Source organism: Alligator mississippiensis, chromosome 8 (assembly GCF_030867095.1).
Source record: "Alligator mississippiensis isolate rAllMis1 chromosome 8, rAllMis1, whole genome shotgun sequence".
Lineage (NCBI taxonomy): Eukaryota > Metazoa > Chordata > Crocodylia > Alligatoridae > Alligator > Alligator mississippiensis.
In genome coordinates, this window is record NC_081831.1 from 64791683 (window position 1) to 64807759 (window position 16077).

Consider the following 16077-nt stretch of genomic DNA (forward strand, 5'->3'; position numbering starts at 1 on the left):
TTTGCTTCATCATCCATTTTGTTCTCAGTACTGCTTGGGCCCAATGAGACGGTAGCCTGTTTCATATATTTTAGTGCTTAAGAACTGCATCACTAATAAAAATGTTCTGTTCTGTTGTCTTCAACATACGGTATGTACTGGCTCACAACCAGTACTCAAGCTACTGCAGGGTTTCATGTCATCGTTGGTCAATGAACAAAGGAAATCCTATGCCCAATTTTCTGTGACAGAACAAACATTTGCCACGTGTTGCTACTTAGGAGATGACTTAATCATTTCAGGTTTTGGGGGGTTTTATCTACAGTTAAGCTTTCCCCTGCCATTCTTGTTATTTTATATGTAGTAATAATGATGATCTCAAGAGAAGGAATTAGATGATAAGAAATGGAAAAAATGTCAGTTGTTTAAGCATGCACAGAAGCAAGTCCTCATTAAGATATAAAAGTATGAAATGTATGGAGTCTGCTTCTGTACTATGTTGTGAAAACCCTTACTTTTATTGACCTATTTTGAAAATGGGACTTAGGCTCCTAAGTCACTTCAGCTCTTTGGAAAATGTTAGCCCTAACTACCAAATAACACATGATTAGAGCTAAGAGAACAATTTGTAACACAATTTAATGGGATTTGACACCTAACTCCTTTAGGCTCCTTTGAAAATCCTAGTCAGCATCTTAAATTTAGCCCCTTTTTTTTTTTTTTGCAAACTGGAAGCAGTTAATATCCATTACTAAGAGCATCACATGTTTGTTTACTGTTCAAAAGTGTTGGCCAATGCTTTCTGTAATCTGATTAATTTGTGGGTCTGTTTGCTGGATTTTATATTAGAGATTCAATATCTGAGCTGTTACTTAAGGCATTTAAGTAACTGTACTAATGGACACATCATTGAAATGCCTGCAATGAACCAACAAAAAGCTCAATATCAAATTGTTAATTAGCCATGGGGCAAAGTAGAAGTTGTGTGGTATTAGTTACAATCCAGGATTGGATGACCTAAACTTATAGATTTTTTCTTTTCTGTGTCCATGCAGAATTCACTCTTTCCTTTTACCCACAAAACTTATTTCCTTACTGTGATAAGAAACTCATTTATGGACTTAAAACTAATTTGAATACAAACTTGCCCAGATGAGCAGCCATGCAAAACAAATTAAACAGGATGTAAACGTGGGTGAAGGTGAATCTTGGTGCCTAGCCAACTTAGTCAGTGCTTTTCTTAAATAGGGAAGCGAAATAAATGGCAGCTTTTTCAAGCACTGCACTTTGTTAATACTTATACATGCCAGACTAAACTGACATATTCTTAATGCTTGTTGTATGTAAAACCCATTGATTTAGCTTTGCATTATAATTATAGTTCTATTGACATGAATGCATATATCTATATCTATATCTAGATATATAGATATAGATATCTATATATACATATAGATATATATACACACCAATATATATACACCACATAAACTCTGTGTGTCTTAATATAATTCACTGAGGTTTATGTCATTTAATGGTCCTGCACATTTCTGGGGCAGCCTGTTAAAAAAATTCATTACATCTTGGCTTTTAGATGCCTATGCCTGGTTGTTTTTCACTCTGCCTTAAGAATGGCATGATGGATGCCTTTGAGTTGTCGATGCTGCCAAAAAATTGGCCAGACTTCACTTATAGCTTCAAATAGCTTTGTTTACTAAAAAAGGCATTGGCTTATATACACTCTCACCCCTGGCCACCCTAGCATGACTGCTTGTCAGTTAATCTCCTCTGCTTCAAAGATGCCCATAAGAAGCTGTGCGCTGACTAAGACTGGAGCCATGGTTTTCTTAGGCAAGTAATTTTTAACTCAGTAATGTTGCAAAAGCAGCTGAGGCTGCCAAGCCCTCACTGATACTTTCTTTGAAAAATGCAACATAAATCCCTTCTTTCATATCTTCCTGTGAAGCACTAGAGAGAGATGGGACCATGCTTTCATTGCAGGTGAAGCATTGCTCTCTTGGATTAACTCACAAATTCACTTCAAATCATTCATTCCTGGGGCAGCTTTGTGCATGCCAAAGCATCAGGATTATGTTGGATCAGATACAGATATCTACATAGTTACTTAATTTACCCAGAATCCAAACCAGTCACCCAACACTAGAGATCCTGGAGTTCTCTGGAAGTTCGTATTTGCTTTGGATTCCTGTGGTTTGATCCATCTCTTCACTCGTAGGCCTTCTCTGCATAGAGTGCATGGCTAATAGAGCAGCTCCTCTGTGGCTCTGCAGATTTACCTTGTTTACACACACATACACACACTCATATCCAGGCTAATGGCACGTAACAGGCTTGGCTCCTGCTGCTTGGGAAGCAGGCTGAGGATGAATTAACTTTATTTACATGTAACTGGATTTTCTACAAACAATGCTAAGAAAACTAAATCCTATTTTTTAAAAATCATGTGATGAAAGCTACACTGTAAGATGTCCACTCCAAGAAACAAGATGGTAAGATGCTGACAGTGAAGTGCGCGTTGAAAGACTGGTAATGCAGATGCCTCTGAAAGTATTAAGTACAGTATATTCTTGAGCAGATTTGTCTGCGTTTGAGTTTCTGTTAATGCTTGATGGAGGAATTCAGTGTTTCAGAAGCAATCATAGAATCATGGAGAAGTGGGGCTGGAAAGGACTTCCAGAGATCATTTAGTCAACGCCCCTACCTGGGGCAGTATCATCCTTATCCAAACCATTCCATAAAAACCACAATCTAAACTCTACATAAGACTATCATCAACCCTGACACAGCACAGGCCTAACGCCATAACCTGCCACAAATAAAGCAGAGGAACTGTGGCAGCCAATGTCCTGCTTCTATGAAATGTTGTCAATATATGCTCAAAGGATCCTGGATAGAGGGCCATGCCCTTTGCTACAGAGGAAGGCAAAAACCCCCATGGTCTGTACCAACCTAAAAATCTAAAAGATCATTGGCAAATTTGGGGCCAAGAAAATAGTGATAAATTCTTCCAACCACAAAAACTGAACACAGTAATTTATTTTAATTTGTAAAAGTAATCTTATGAATGAAATGTGACATGCGGGAAGGGCTTGTTTCTCTTTTTTTAAGGGATGTCATCAACATAAAATCTATTCAGTTAAAAAAACCCATAGATTAGAATAGTTTCAGGTACTATGCCTGCCCTGGAATCCCCAGCCCAGTTTTATGATTGTTTTACAACCCTACCTCTCTGTCTTCTTCATGGCTTTTTTTTTCCTTTCTTGCTATCATTTAGAAGAATCCCATTTCACTTGGGTATCACAGAAGAGGAAAGTAGTCAGGTAAGTTTCACTTCCTGAATATAGTCTATTTCATTCTCCTGGTGTTTTGCTTTAACTCACTGGTTGTGTTTGGGAATATTTACATCCCAAAACAACCCCTCCCCCCACAAACTCTTCTTTTAATATTAGGAATTAATTGTTTAATTTTAGGCTACTTTTAAAAAGCCCTTTTTAAAAATTGTGTAAGAGTAATGTTGTAGTCACGATGGTCCAGAAATTATGCAAGAGGCAAAGACATGCAAGACATTTGAAAAATTGTCTAACTGTATCCCAGCTCCACAGTTCTTCCAATAAAATATATCATCCTAGAAAATCCTTGCTTCTCATGTCCTTTTTTTTAAAGGACATAGCTTCTGACCTTACAGTATTTTTTTAAACAAAATTTCTAAGCTTTTGCCCATTGAAGCTCATTCTATAAGTATTGAAGGAATGAAGGATTGTAATCAAGACCTTTAAAAGCCCAATGAACTTATGGAGTTATGGCCCAGAAATATAAAAATACTAGCTTTCTTGTTGGCTTCACTGAACTACTGTCAGTGCTGTCAAAGGGTGGTGGCAGATTTCCCTTTGGAAGTGAGAGCCTGCTTCAAACGTCTCTTTAAGTCCTGCATGTTTGGAGACTTGGGTCGGATGAGGTGGAGCCCTCTTCGTTTCTCCCCATTGCAGCTCCCAATCATCCTGCTGAGCTCCTGGCAAAGATGCTGGAAGGCCTCCTGCACTCCCTCATAGTTCTCCCGGGCAGACACCTCACTGTAAGTGCCCCCCAGCTCGCTGGCCATCTGGAGGCCTTCTTTGGAGGACACCTGCCTAGCTCGCAACAGGTCCCCTTTGTTTGCCATCAGAAGCAGGGGAATGTTGGCATTGGGGTGGATCTTGCGGATGTGCTGGTACAAGGGCCGGATGAGCCGGTAGCTGTTGTAGTCCGTGATGGAGTATACAAACACGAAGCCGTCTGCCCAGTAGATTGAGCGGTTTATTTGCTCCTGGCAGCAGATGTTGTCATTGTCATCCTGCCATCAAAACAGAGAGGAGAGGTTAGAAAACAGACTGGAGGAAGAGATAGAAACATGTGATTATCCAGCACTGGTAGCAGGCAATTGCTCCGCTTCACTCTGTGGCTGCTGCTTCATATAGGGACAAAGGCATCTCTGGATGCATCAGCTACAGAACAAATTTCTCTGGTGTGTCAATAGATTGATTAATACAATGGAGCAGCACAGATACTAAGGCAGAGACTGCGCAGATGTTAAGCAGTTAAAAATGGTCAAAGCATTGATTTTTTTTTTTAAAAGATGTTTTTTGTTCTGTGCTGTTCTTGTGCTAATCAGTATTCAGCACCTGCACTGCTATCAGGGCTGATAAATGGAATCATAAAGGTTAGAACAGAGCCTCCCCTCCCAAAACTGTTAGGTCAGCTATTCTAATCCCACTTATCTAAATGAAGGATTGTCCCCTACAGGACTTTTCCTAGTGTTTTTTTTCAGTCCAGTGTTTAATGTTTCTAACAAGGGGATTTTACAGATTCCCTGGGGAGGTTCTTTCCCTGTCTGCTAGATCTTGCTGTCAGCAAGTTTCTTGTGCTATTTGGGCTCAAATTTACTTTGGAATGGGTTACTTTTTCACATGACTGATTACTTGAACTGAAAATAAACAGGGCCCTGTTGCTGCTTACTCTCTCTGAGAGGTAACAGAGCTCCTAATTCCTGTTACCTGCCTTTTGTGTCATATATTTCACTGTCCAGTTGTGCCCACAGCTACATCATTGCTCCTAACCAGATACAAACAGCAATCACCAATACATAGGAATTCAGTGTGTTGCGAGACAAGATCAAGTCCTTACTCAAGATGAGATCTTTTGAATTAATCCATTGCTTTGTATACCCTCCTTGGGCTGTGACTCCATTAGATAGGGAGATCAGCCTCATGGATTATTGCCTGGTATGCTTGGATTGATAAAATGTTCCTGCTCATATTACAGCAGAAATTCTTAACCTGGGTGCCAAGGCACACAGGGTGCTGCAAGATCCTTTGAAGGGTGCCACAAAAAGTGTGAGGAGATAAATGAGGAGGTAAGCAGACAATGGCGGGCCAGGATCTCTTTGTCTAGCCATTCCCCTGCCCTCCCCCACACCTAACCTGGCCCCTCTGCAAGGAGGTAAGCACTATAACAAATGAGCTTTTGAAATGGGGGGTGCCACTCAGTTCATAAAAGTAATGGAGGGGAGCCTTGAGTCTAGTGAGGCTGAGAACCACTGTATTACAGGCTCTTTGGAACCAATATGCAAGTCCTTGTAATGTCTTCCATTATGGGCCAGACCCTACAAGGTGCTAGGTACACTCAGGTGTTACTGAAGCCAGAGGAAATTAAAAGCCCTTGGAGCCTTGCCCTCAGTATACAGCCACATCTTTTTATTACTGGCTAATTCTATTCTGGAAACCTTACACAACAGCAGTTGGACATAGGGCAGGCATTTTGAGTCTGGTCCAAAGCCCATCAAATGTTTGTGGGCCAATATGAATAATTTTCCCAGTACAAAATGGTGTTGAAGATACTCAGCCAGCAAATTGGCTGGAAGGAAGTAGGACTTGTAGGCCAGACCCAGCCTAACAGGCTGGATGGGCTTTTCCTGAAGGGGAAAAAAAAAAGAAGTCACTCCAAAATAAAGCAGAACGCTAATGATCCTCCTTGCCAGTAAGGGCATGCCTGTGCTGTTTCCATGGGGCTCCTGAGGGTGTTGTAGAGAAACGTGCAATCCACCCTCTGCAGTTTTCAAAGGTGGAGACAAGGCAGTGAAGCTGCCTTGAGAGTGTTTGTTGCTGCTTTTGAGATCTCGGTCTCCAACAAGCTTGAGAGCAGGGGTGGCCCAGAGCCCTCTCAGGACAGCTTTGCTACCTCATTTGTGGATGTTTGGTATGCATGGAGCAGGAGCAGGTGGGCTGGACATGATTCTCAATGGTTTTCGCAAGTGTGCTGGGGAAGTGGTATAGACATACCACTCTCTTGTCCTATCTGTCACTCAGGTGGTTGCTCTCTTTCTCTTTCCCTCCTGCATGAAACACCTGGAAAAACACTGACACTTGTACTTACAGATACTGTCAAATGAAAGAGCAAACCGTTGTCAGAAATGTTCAGACTTGGCTGAACGAAGTTAAGACCCTTCACCCTCCCTGCAGCTTCCCTTGACTTCAGTCGGATTTGTTTGTGCTCAGCACTTCCCCAAAACAGTGCACCTAATTTTATCTAGGCACCTAAATATGGATTTAGGCAGCCCAACTCTGGGCACTTGGGGTGAAAATTGATGGGTAAAATGCATTATGTCACAGCTGATCCCTCGGGCAGTAAGAGAAGAAAAAGCCATGCTTTAGAGGGAGAGTTTTTCCAGACCCATAAATAGTTAAAGGCCCAGCGTCAATGGGAGTTCAGTACCTAAGTGGCCTTTGTGCCTGTGAAAACCTTCCTATGGGTTTAGAACCCTGTGAGCTTGGAGGCTGACGCAGAAAATGTATTAGCCCTCAGCCCCTTCCAGCTCACACGGCCATCACGCTGGAGCTCAAATTATTTTTGGATGTCTCTAGCACAGGTTGCCCAGAACAATATCACCATTCCAGTGGCACCCTGGTACTTTCTTCCCTGTGCACTAGGGGTTACTGTATTTATGGACCACCTTTCCATGGAATGCAACTTTCAGGTTATTAGAACAGGTCCCTACTTATGTGAAATGAGTTTCTGGGTCTAAATTCAGTTTCTAGGGAACAGGAAAACCACACCTAGAATGAACAGATCCTGACTCTGGCCATTTCACTTGAGATGAAAAGAAGTGCTATCTCCCCTGATGCCTCAGAGCAGCACACTGGCCTGGCATGGTGTGGGGAGAGGGAGGCCTGTCTGTATTAATTTGTCATCCTTTTTTGTCCCCTTGCTCCCCATCCGCCATAAAATTAAATTTTTGGGGGGTGGGAAATAACCTAATTGCTATAAACAAATATTTGAAAACGTCCTTAGAAAAAAAAATGCGTGCAGAAAACTTTAACAAGCAGAAGTTCTCAGTTGCTACAGCTGAGCCCAGACAGCAGAGAGATGGATGTGGTAATCCTCAGTGGAATGCTTTATTCAGGAAAATCAAAGAGTAACAAGCTGTATTTTTGTTTTATGAGAATGTCTCCTAAAAAATGAGTTTTGAAACATGCACTGTTACTAGCCATGTGTGGTTCAGGCTCCAATTAATCATCGAACAAGCCCAGTTATCTATTTGCTTCTGGTTTTTTTAAACATTAACATTTCCGGTGTGGTTAGAAGCTTGAGTAAATGCAGAAATCACTGCACCCGGCTCACGAAGTGCAAGCAGCTCACTGCTGCTTAAGGATCTAATCAGAAAACACATAAACACGGCCTAGTCAAACACGTTCTCATGCTTTTGATGGCTCAGTTCAGCAACAAACCCTTAAAATCACTTCATAGACATCAGTTGATGCAAACAAGAGATTCAAGATAAGCAGCTTCTGTGGGAACTGTTGAAACGGCAGGCCTTTAACTGGGACAAAGGATGTGAAGCTCCCCCTAATGATATTAAAAACAGGGTTGGATCACAGTTGGACTTTGGAGAGTCCAGACATGCTTCCAGGATCTGGATCTGGTTAAAATATGGAAATCTGAAAATGTATCTTACATCTGAGGAGAAAGGGAGAAGTAAATGTTCCTCATTCCTCTGTTGTGGGGAGGGAATGACAGAGGGATTCTCTTTACAAGGTGCTTATCATGCTTTCCTGGTGAAATTACCTAATTCCTGTCAATAGGGTCAATAGACTCACCTCCACACCCAGGTAACACAAATTCTACCAGTTAAATCTACCTATTTTGAGGTTAAGTGGGGCAGAAGACATTTGACGGACTCCTACATAGTCATGAATTACATTCTTTGAAAATATGAGAAGCTACATTTGTTTTATAATATTTTTTTAGTAAACCAACTGTGCAGTTGGTAGAGATGTTAGACACGTCTTTGGGCAAAAAATGCCCTTCCTCTGGTCTGGGAAAGAAGCAGACACTACCTAAGCTTAAATACCAGTGAAAGCAGTTTAACTCCATTAACTTTTTGTGACAAGTACCGTCTGGCTTGGATAGGATAGCTCGTTCATGCCCACTAGAAAATCATGGGTTCAACTGAACTCAAAACTCTGCAAGTTCAGGCTCTGTTTATCTCTGGCAGAAATGTAAGGTGCATGCATTTTTATTCTTGTTCTGCTCACTTAGGAGCTCTAGGAGTAGAGCAAGAAGTCCTTTCAAAACCAAATACTGTTTCATAGTGCAAGCTTCCGCCTCATTAGAAAAATACACTGTTTTAAAATAATATTTCTCTGGGGAAAATGCTGGTTTAACCATTTGATGATTTTGCTCCCCCTCAAAACCTGACAAAGCCTCTAGCATGTTTTGGAAGGTTTCATGAAATGTAAGACATGGCTGGTTCCACTTTTGCCTGCTTTTTGGCAGGGTAAATAATGTATTATGTAGAATGACTGGCAGACACCCCCCCCTCACGTGCTACAAGGCATTAGAGAACAATGAATATGATTAGGACTTTTGGCTTTTCATTTAAACCAACTTTTAGCAATCAAAGAAAACGAAAATGCGAACCCAGGGTGCATGAGGTTTCCATTTCCAGGTCTAGAAATTTCAGGTGGGCATGTGCAAATCCACCAGGATCTTTAGGCGCTTGACTTGATACAGACTCAGGCAGAGAATGAGCTTTTCTGGGGGGCCAGATCTGTGTTCATTTAAACCTGGGTTTTGAGTTGGTTTGAGGCCAAACCAAAGTTGTGGCTTTTGTCTGACAATGATGAAAAGACACGTAATTTTGACCCAAAATCTCATGAGATATGTATCATTCAAGGAAAAAAAATCTCACTGAATTAGCACGTTCTGTGCAAATGTTATCATCCTGTTCTGCCTCCAGATCAGATCCCCCAGAACAGAACCCACCTCTTTTGGATCTGCTTAGAAATTCACTTGTAGGGACATGATTATAGCCACAAATTATATCTGTTATTTCCTGAAATCTTGTGGGGAAGTGCACGTGAAGGGGCTTGTACACTCCAAGTGCCTGAGTAGAAAAAGACCGATAAATACTAACATTAGAAGCACCCCCACTAGCACTTAGTATAGTTGCTATAAAGACTTTTCCCTCAGAAAATAGAGGGCTGCCTACGGAAAAGAGATTCTCCTTGGAGGACAAGAAGGGTCTGACCTGAGCATCCGGGTCAGGCACTGGGCTGTTGAGAACTTTCTGCTCATTCAGAGACAGGAGCGCCTGGGCAGCAAATAGTTCAAGCAAATAGATCAAGCCAGCAATTTTGCTCCTATTCAACCTTGGGCTGCACAAAACCATTTATTATACACTTGTTCTGGCTCCCTTAAGGGGTGATTTTTGGTAAGACAGAGGTCATCTCAGTGGGAAAGGTCACACTTAGAGCTGAGTTTCTGGCTCAGACATATCTCTTCTCATGGTGAGAGTTACACATTGAAGAGACACAAATGTTGGCAATGTTGAATACAGACATTAACTGTGTTCTAAAGCTGGGCTGTCCAACTTCTAAGCCCAGAGGGCCACATCAGTTGTGGGGGACACCTGCTACACGAGCTACCAGCCAAGGCTCAGGCCACTGGGTTGTGCACCACAAGGACGCTCCTCCTACTCTGTGCTGCACCCTGTGCCCAGGCTGGCACCTTCCCCGCATCGCTGCACTGTGTGGACATGTTCCCACCCTGCACCCCCATGCAGAGCGCTGTGCTGCCCTGCTCCTTGGAGCAGAGACAGGAATCAGCAGCCAGAGGAAGGATGGGGAACCCAGATACTCTGTCTGTGTTGCAGCTGGAGCAGTGTGGGAAGCAGTGGCTTGGCAGGAGCCCAGAGGGTGCAACTTAACCACTCACGGTCCTCATGGGTCATTCAACCCTGTTCTAAAGTACAGATACATCAAGCAGAGTTTTTACCTCCAGTGAGACAAAAGGGGTATCCTGCACCTGTAAGGAGATCTGCTCTCCGTCTATGGTGAATTTTCTTGAATACAAGGCTCCTGGTAGAAAAATAAGATGATGAGAGACAGCACATATAAAGAGTCAGTCCAATCAACATCTACTATTTCAGCTTCTAAAGACATCAATGGGATTTAGGCTCTTGCTACACCTTGAAAGAGAGATAAGTTTCCTCCTGTGTTGTGTGAATTGTTATCACAGTAACGTCGTATTGTAACTGTTCCTTAACTGGACATTCATCACCCTGGGCTGTATTAGTTTTTTTTTCTTTGTGAACTATTTTATGGATGGAACAATCAGGCCAGACTATTTCATGTGAGATGTTAAAAAAGCTATAGAATTATTTCAAATCCAGAATCTATTCCTAATGGCAGCAAACACTGGCCTACAGTTTCTCGGGCAACTCACATTATGGCCTGCTCTGTGCCTGCGATGGTCTGGTAGATGCCTCTTTCCCCAGGTCTATTATTCCTTTTGGAACAAGAGAGAAACCCCGGAGTGAAATATTTGTGCCCACTTTAAACTGGTCAACAGTCCAATAGAGTGTCACCTTTTTGCAGTGGTGCTAGGTTGTATTTTTAATTGCCATCCAAAGTATCAAGGAAGATATGTTAGTTTTCCGTGCATTTCCCCTGGAAGTGAAAGAGAAAGTATGTCGGATACACAGAGTACTGGAAATGGAGCACATGACTAGATTTTAAGGTGTCAGAGCTGAGGTTTTGGTGTTGGGATCTGCAGAACTTGAGCAGTCAGAGTTTGGCTTGAAGGCCCCCCAAGCAGGAGTGACTACGGGTCCATGTTCTTCCATTTTATCTAAGCCACTTTGGCTCTGGGGGCAACACCTGGATACAAGTTTGCCAGCTTGGCAAAGCTCTTATCAAGACTATTAATATTTGGAGCAGAGGTGTAAGAAGCAGGGCTGCACCCTGGGCAAACCCTGTGGGACGGCAGGGAGCAGGGCATGGTTCTGGCAGTTGGGAGTGCGCAGGTCTGACTGTGAGGAGGGAGGGGGTCTTCCCCATGTGGGAACTCCAAAACAGTCCCCAGCTGCTCTGCGGCTGCCACTGCTTGCTCTGCTCTCCCCAGCTCTTGCTCTTAGAGCAGCAGCACCAGGGTGTCAGTGCACTGGTTGCTGCTGCTGCAAGAGCAATGCTGTGGGGCATCTCTTGCTACTGGGTTGCAGACCCCACGGGGTTGGGGATAATGTTTGTGCCCCTTCTAAGTGAGCACCTGGTGCTGGTAGACTGCTCCTCCATCCCTAGTTATGCTGCTGATTTAGGGTTTGAAGTGCAGGTCCAAAAAAGACTTAGGTTCTGGCTGTGTGACACATTCATGGCTATCAGGATGACAGCTTTGGAGATTGAAGCCTCTTTGTTGATCTTTAGAACAGTGTGGACCAAACCTTTTGGCATGTGTGCCATATACTAGCCCTGCACATTCCCCAGTTGCCAATCTGACCCCTTTCCCATACCGAATCTGTTGCTCTTTCTACTCTCTGCCTTGTGCTTTCTGCCTGATTTGCTACTCTGCTTTCTTCTCTCTGCCCTATCCACCATTGTGCTGCCTGTTCCCTCACTGGTATGCTTCATGCCACACATAGAGGCTACCCCTGGTACTCCTGCTGCAGGTTGGCTACCCCTGTTTTTAGAACATAGCACTAGGTACATCGAGGACTGCAGCCACCACATTGATCAGTCTGGAACACTTTGCACTGACCCAATACAAGTGCCTTAGTGGTTTGTTTCATCCCAGACCTGGAGGTATCCCCTTGCCAGGAAAGGAGTGAGTTCAGTCTTAGAAACATAGAATCATAGAAAATGAGGGTTGGAAGGAACCTCAAGAAGTCATCTAGTCCAACCCCCTGCTCAAACCAGGACCATTCATTCCTAAGTAGATCATCCCAGCCAAGGCTTTGTCTAACCCGGTCTTAAAAGCCTCCAAGGATGGAGAATCTGCAGCCTCTCTGGGTAACCTGTTCCAGTGTTTTACTACCCTCTTCCTAATATCTACCCTAAACTTCCCTTGCTGCAACTAGAGACAGTTGCTCCTTGTTCTGTCCTCTGCCACCACTGAGAACAGTCTCCAGCTCCATCCTCTTTCAGACCCCCCCCTTCAGGTAGTTGAAGGCTACTATTAAATCTCATCACAGTCTTCTCTTCTCCAAACTAAATAAGCCCAGTTCCCACAGCCTCTCTTTATAAGTCACCATGGCTCATTCATAAGTCTTCACGGCTCATTCAGTTCTTGGCCTCAGTTCAGACCACTAACAAGGAGAATAATTAGGGCCAGCAATATATTGCCCCTGTAAGAATAATCTCTTAACATTTGGTTCACAGAAACAGGTGGTTTTGTTCCAGTGGAAAAAAAAAGCTGAGCTCACAGAAATGTCCATGATGTGAGGAAATTTGCCAAGGCAAAGTTCAGTGCATCTGGTCCAACATTAAAACTCTACCTTTTGAAACAGTGTTGGACGAGTAGCCTCTCTGTGAGCACTTCAGAAACAGAGCAGATGTTAAGGTGGAATTGTGCTTTAGCGGAAGAGGCCTTCCCCAAAGCTAAACATATTATTTCTGCTCTATCATGCATAGACAAAAAAGGGGAGGGTGCTTCCAGAAGGTGACTGTGTTCTGCCTTATATCCAGCTGCAGGACAACAGTCATATGGTTACAGATATATTACCACCCACTTCAGATCCTTGTTTCTATTGCAGGATGACTGTTTGGCTGGTAACTTAATGGGAAAAGCATGGAGTTCTCAGCAATATCTCTGATAAAGATCTTGCAAAACCCAGGGGTCTAAATCGATTGACAGTGTCTTGTAAGAAAGTGAAGGAAAACATAAAGTAGCAGTTCAACCACTGAGCTATCAAGGCTCCTTGGGGTCAGCGGAAAAGGGCAGTCACTAGTTGGAGGGATCAAAAGCTTCTGGTTTCGCCATCCTTATGTCTGACTCATCCATCTGAACTCAAGATGCATCTCCAAAACAAAACATTTACAAAGCCTTTAGTTTGAATCCAGCCTCACCCAGTAACTTACCCAATACTGACTGGCCTGTGTGTGAGCAGTGCTAGTGGATTTTGTATTACACAGGTCTCCGGCCCTTACAGGGTTCAATAGGTCTGAGATGTTTCCTGCAGGTTATGCTTGAACAACCTAGCTAGCAGACCCAGGACAGCTTGCACTGCTACTGTACTAGCATATGGGCACAGGCCTCTAATTTAGCCATTCCTCACCTCACCCTCCCAGCCCAGCACTGACATACTCAGCCCACAATATAAACCAATAGGCTTGCTTACACACCCTGTGTGATTCCACTGACTTCAGTGGGGTGTATAAGCAGGGTAGCATCCAGCCTCCATTGTTCAGTCAATTTATAAAGCATTCTTTAAATTCTGCTTTTCAATAAAGGTGTGTCCCCCTGTGAATCTTTTTTCTCTGATCCTTTTCCATCAGGGTGGGAAAAAATGTAGGCTAAAAGGATCATAAATAATGAGACTTTGATTTATTGTTTTCATAGCCGGAGGCAATTAACTGAAAATATGTGCCTCGTGGACATCTGACAGTGTTTGGTTTTTCTGTAATATGCAGCGGTTGCAAAATACAGTAGTTTGAAATGGAATCCATCTGTAATGCTGCAAGAGGAAGCAGACTCACCAGTATTGGGCTCGTAGTCTCCAATAAATCTTTTAGTGAGAAAGCGCACCACCAGGGCTGCAAAACAAGGTAAAAAGATGGGTCTTTAATCTATAATTGAGATCGATCTTTGCAAAATGCATATAATGCCTTCCTGGCAGACCTGCTACAGGATCAGGCTTAACTTTTGTCAATGTTGCTTAAATACTACCCTGAATAGACCTGTCTTTGCCCACCTAGAAAATGATTTGGACCAGGCTCCAATGCATGACAGCACCTTGCACCACAAGCTGTCTCTTGGGTGTCAAGGGGTGAGTGATAGAGTAAGACTATAAGGCTATCTCAATTCGCCACTTGGATTGAAGATAAGAAATTAAAGGAGAGCAAAGTCTTACAATACTCTGACTACTTACAATACCAAATGTTAAGATCTAGATTGTGCTATATTAGAGGCCAGACTGATCTAAGGATTCCTTCTGGCCTTAAAAATCTATGCGTCTATTAATGTCATCCACTGAACACATTGCATATGGTGTGCACAAAGTGATCATTGTGCAGTAGATTAGGACTTTTCACTCATCTTAATTTGTGAGAGCTTCATGCAGCCTTGGGTTCGAAAGCCGGGAGAAACATTTTTCTCTCTTTTGATCTCCCTTTTAAGAAGTACAATCTCTTTTATCCTAATAGTAACTTACATTTCCATATTGCCTTTCATCCCCACAGATCACAAATTAGTTGGTGAAATTAATCTACTGGCCTGTAAATGAGAAGTCTGATGCTGCAGATAGCATTGTCTCAGACTTCATTTATAACAGTCATTTCCGTCACTATTGATATGCTGGTTAACTTGGCTATGGCACTATCTTTGATGAGTTGATTCCTATTTCTATACAAAAGTGGTTTCTTCAAATCCAAATCAACTACAGACTTTACTGAGGGCTAGTAGGTATTCATACAGTAAAACAAAGCCTGGCTTTACAACATGTGGCTTTGTTGAGAAATCACAAAACCCATGCTCCGAAATTACAACTCAAGTTTCTCTCACTTAGTTTCCCACTCTCCCTATGGAAAGCAATGTGGAAAATGTCAAGTCTTTTTAGAGTACAATTTCTCCATAGACCTCAAAGCGCTTTACAACAGGAGGAGAAATGGTATTACTTCTGTCTATCTGAAAGGGAAGCTGCGGCACTGAGCAGTGAAGTGACTTGTACAAGGTCACACAGTAGATCATTTGCAGAGCTGAGAACTGCGAGCAGTGTCCTGACACCTAGCTCAGCACCTTGTCCACTAGAGGCAGCGCACCACCTCACCTTTGATCTTTCTCTGATCATCTGACCTGCTAGCAAAAAGAACATTTTTCAAACTGCAATTAAAAGCTTATCAGCTATTATGTGTGAAGTATATACAGCGTTGGATTCATCTGACCATAAAATATAAATGCAGGGGTATTGCAAATACAGCAGAAAGCAGGATTACTTTGTGGACTTACCTGTCTTGCCAACGTTGCTGCCACCCAGTACAACAAGCTTGATGATTTTGTTGGGCACACTGTCCAAAACAGGATACTCTGGTATGGGAAGCAAAATGAAGTTAGCAGAATACTGTGACATAGTATTCTGAGAGATGAGACGCATGCCAGAAACAAGAGCTGATCAAGTCTAGTGGGAGTTGGGGGAGAAGAGAGGGAAAATAGCTTCTTTCCTTCTTTTGGCAGTCAATTCTTGGAAAAAGAAGTCCTCTCATTTCATTTAAGTAGCTTTGCAGAAGGATATCCGAGCAGCTGGCCTCCTCTTTCCAACGGCTGCTCAGACAGCAACTTTGCAAAGCAGAGGGAAACTTTTTGATCAACCCCAGTGAAAACTGACTCCTACATTCCTCAGCCAATCAGAAGTCAAAACATGACATTCCACTAGATGGGGTAGAAAGTGTGCGCCTCACATGAACCACACGCCCTCCCCTGCTTTATCTTCCTTCACTGCCTCTTTTACATGCTGGACTGTAGCTCTTTGCTGAGAAGACATCCTTCTATGTTTTCAATCTTCATGGTGCTCGCTTCCAGCAAGATACTGTCAGTGGTGTTTGGGCAATTTCCATT

At 42.9% G+C, this 16077-nt stretch overlaps 1 protein-coding gene across 1 annotated transcript; it reads right to left on the reverse strand.

Annotated features, from left to right (window-relative positions):
• Positions 1-2358: 2358 nt before the first annotated feature.
• Positions 2359-15831, reverse strand: LOC102560147 (ras-like protein family member 11A-like). The gene is made up of 4 exons (XM_006263657.4): positions 15472-15831; positions 14004-14060; positions 10309-10391; positions 2359-4330 (listed from the first exon to the last, which is right to left on the reverse strand). Exons 1-4 carry the CDS (start codon positions 15614-15616, stop codon positions 3863-3865), a joined length of 753 nt encoding a protein of 250 aa, XP_006263719.1. The 5' UTR covers positions 15617-15831; the 3' UTR covers positions 2359-3862.
• Between the last annotated feature and the right edge of the window lie 246 nt (positions 15832-16077).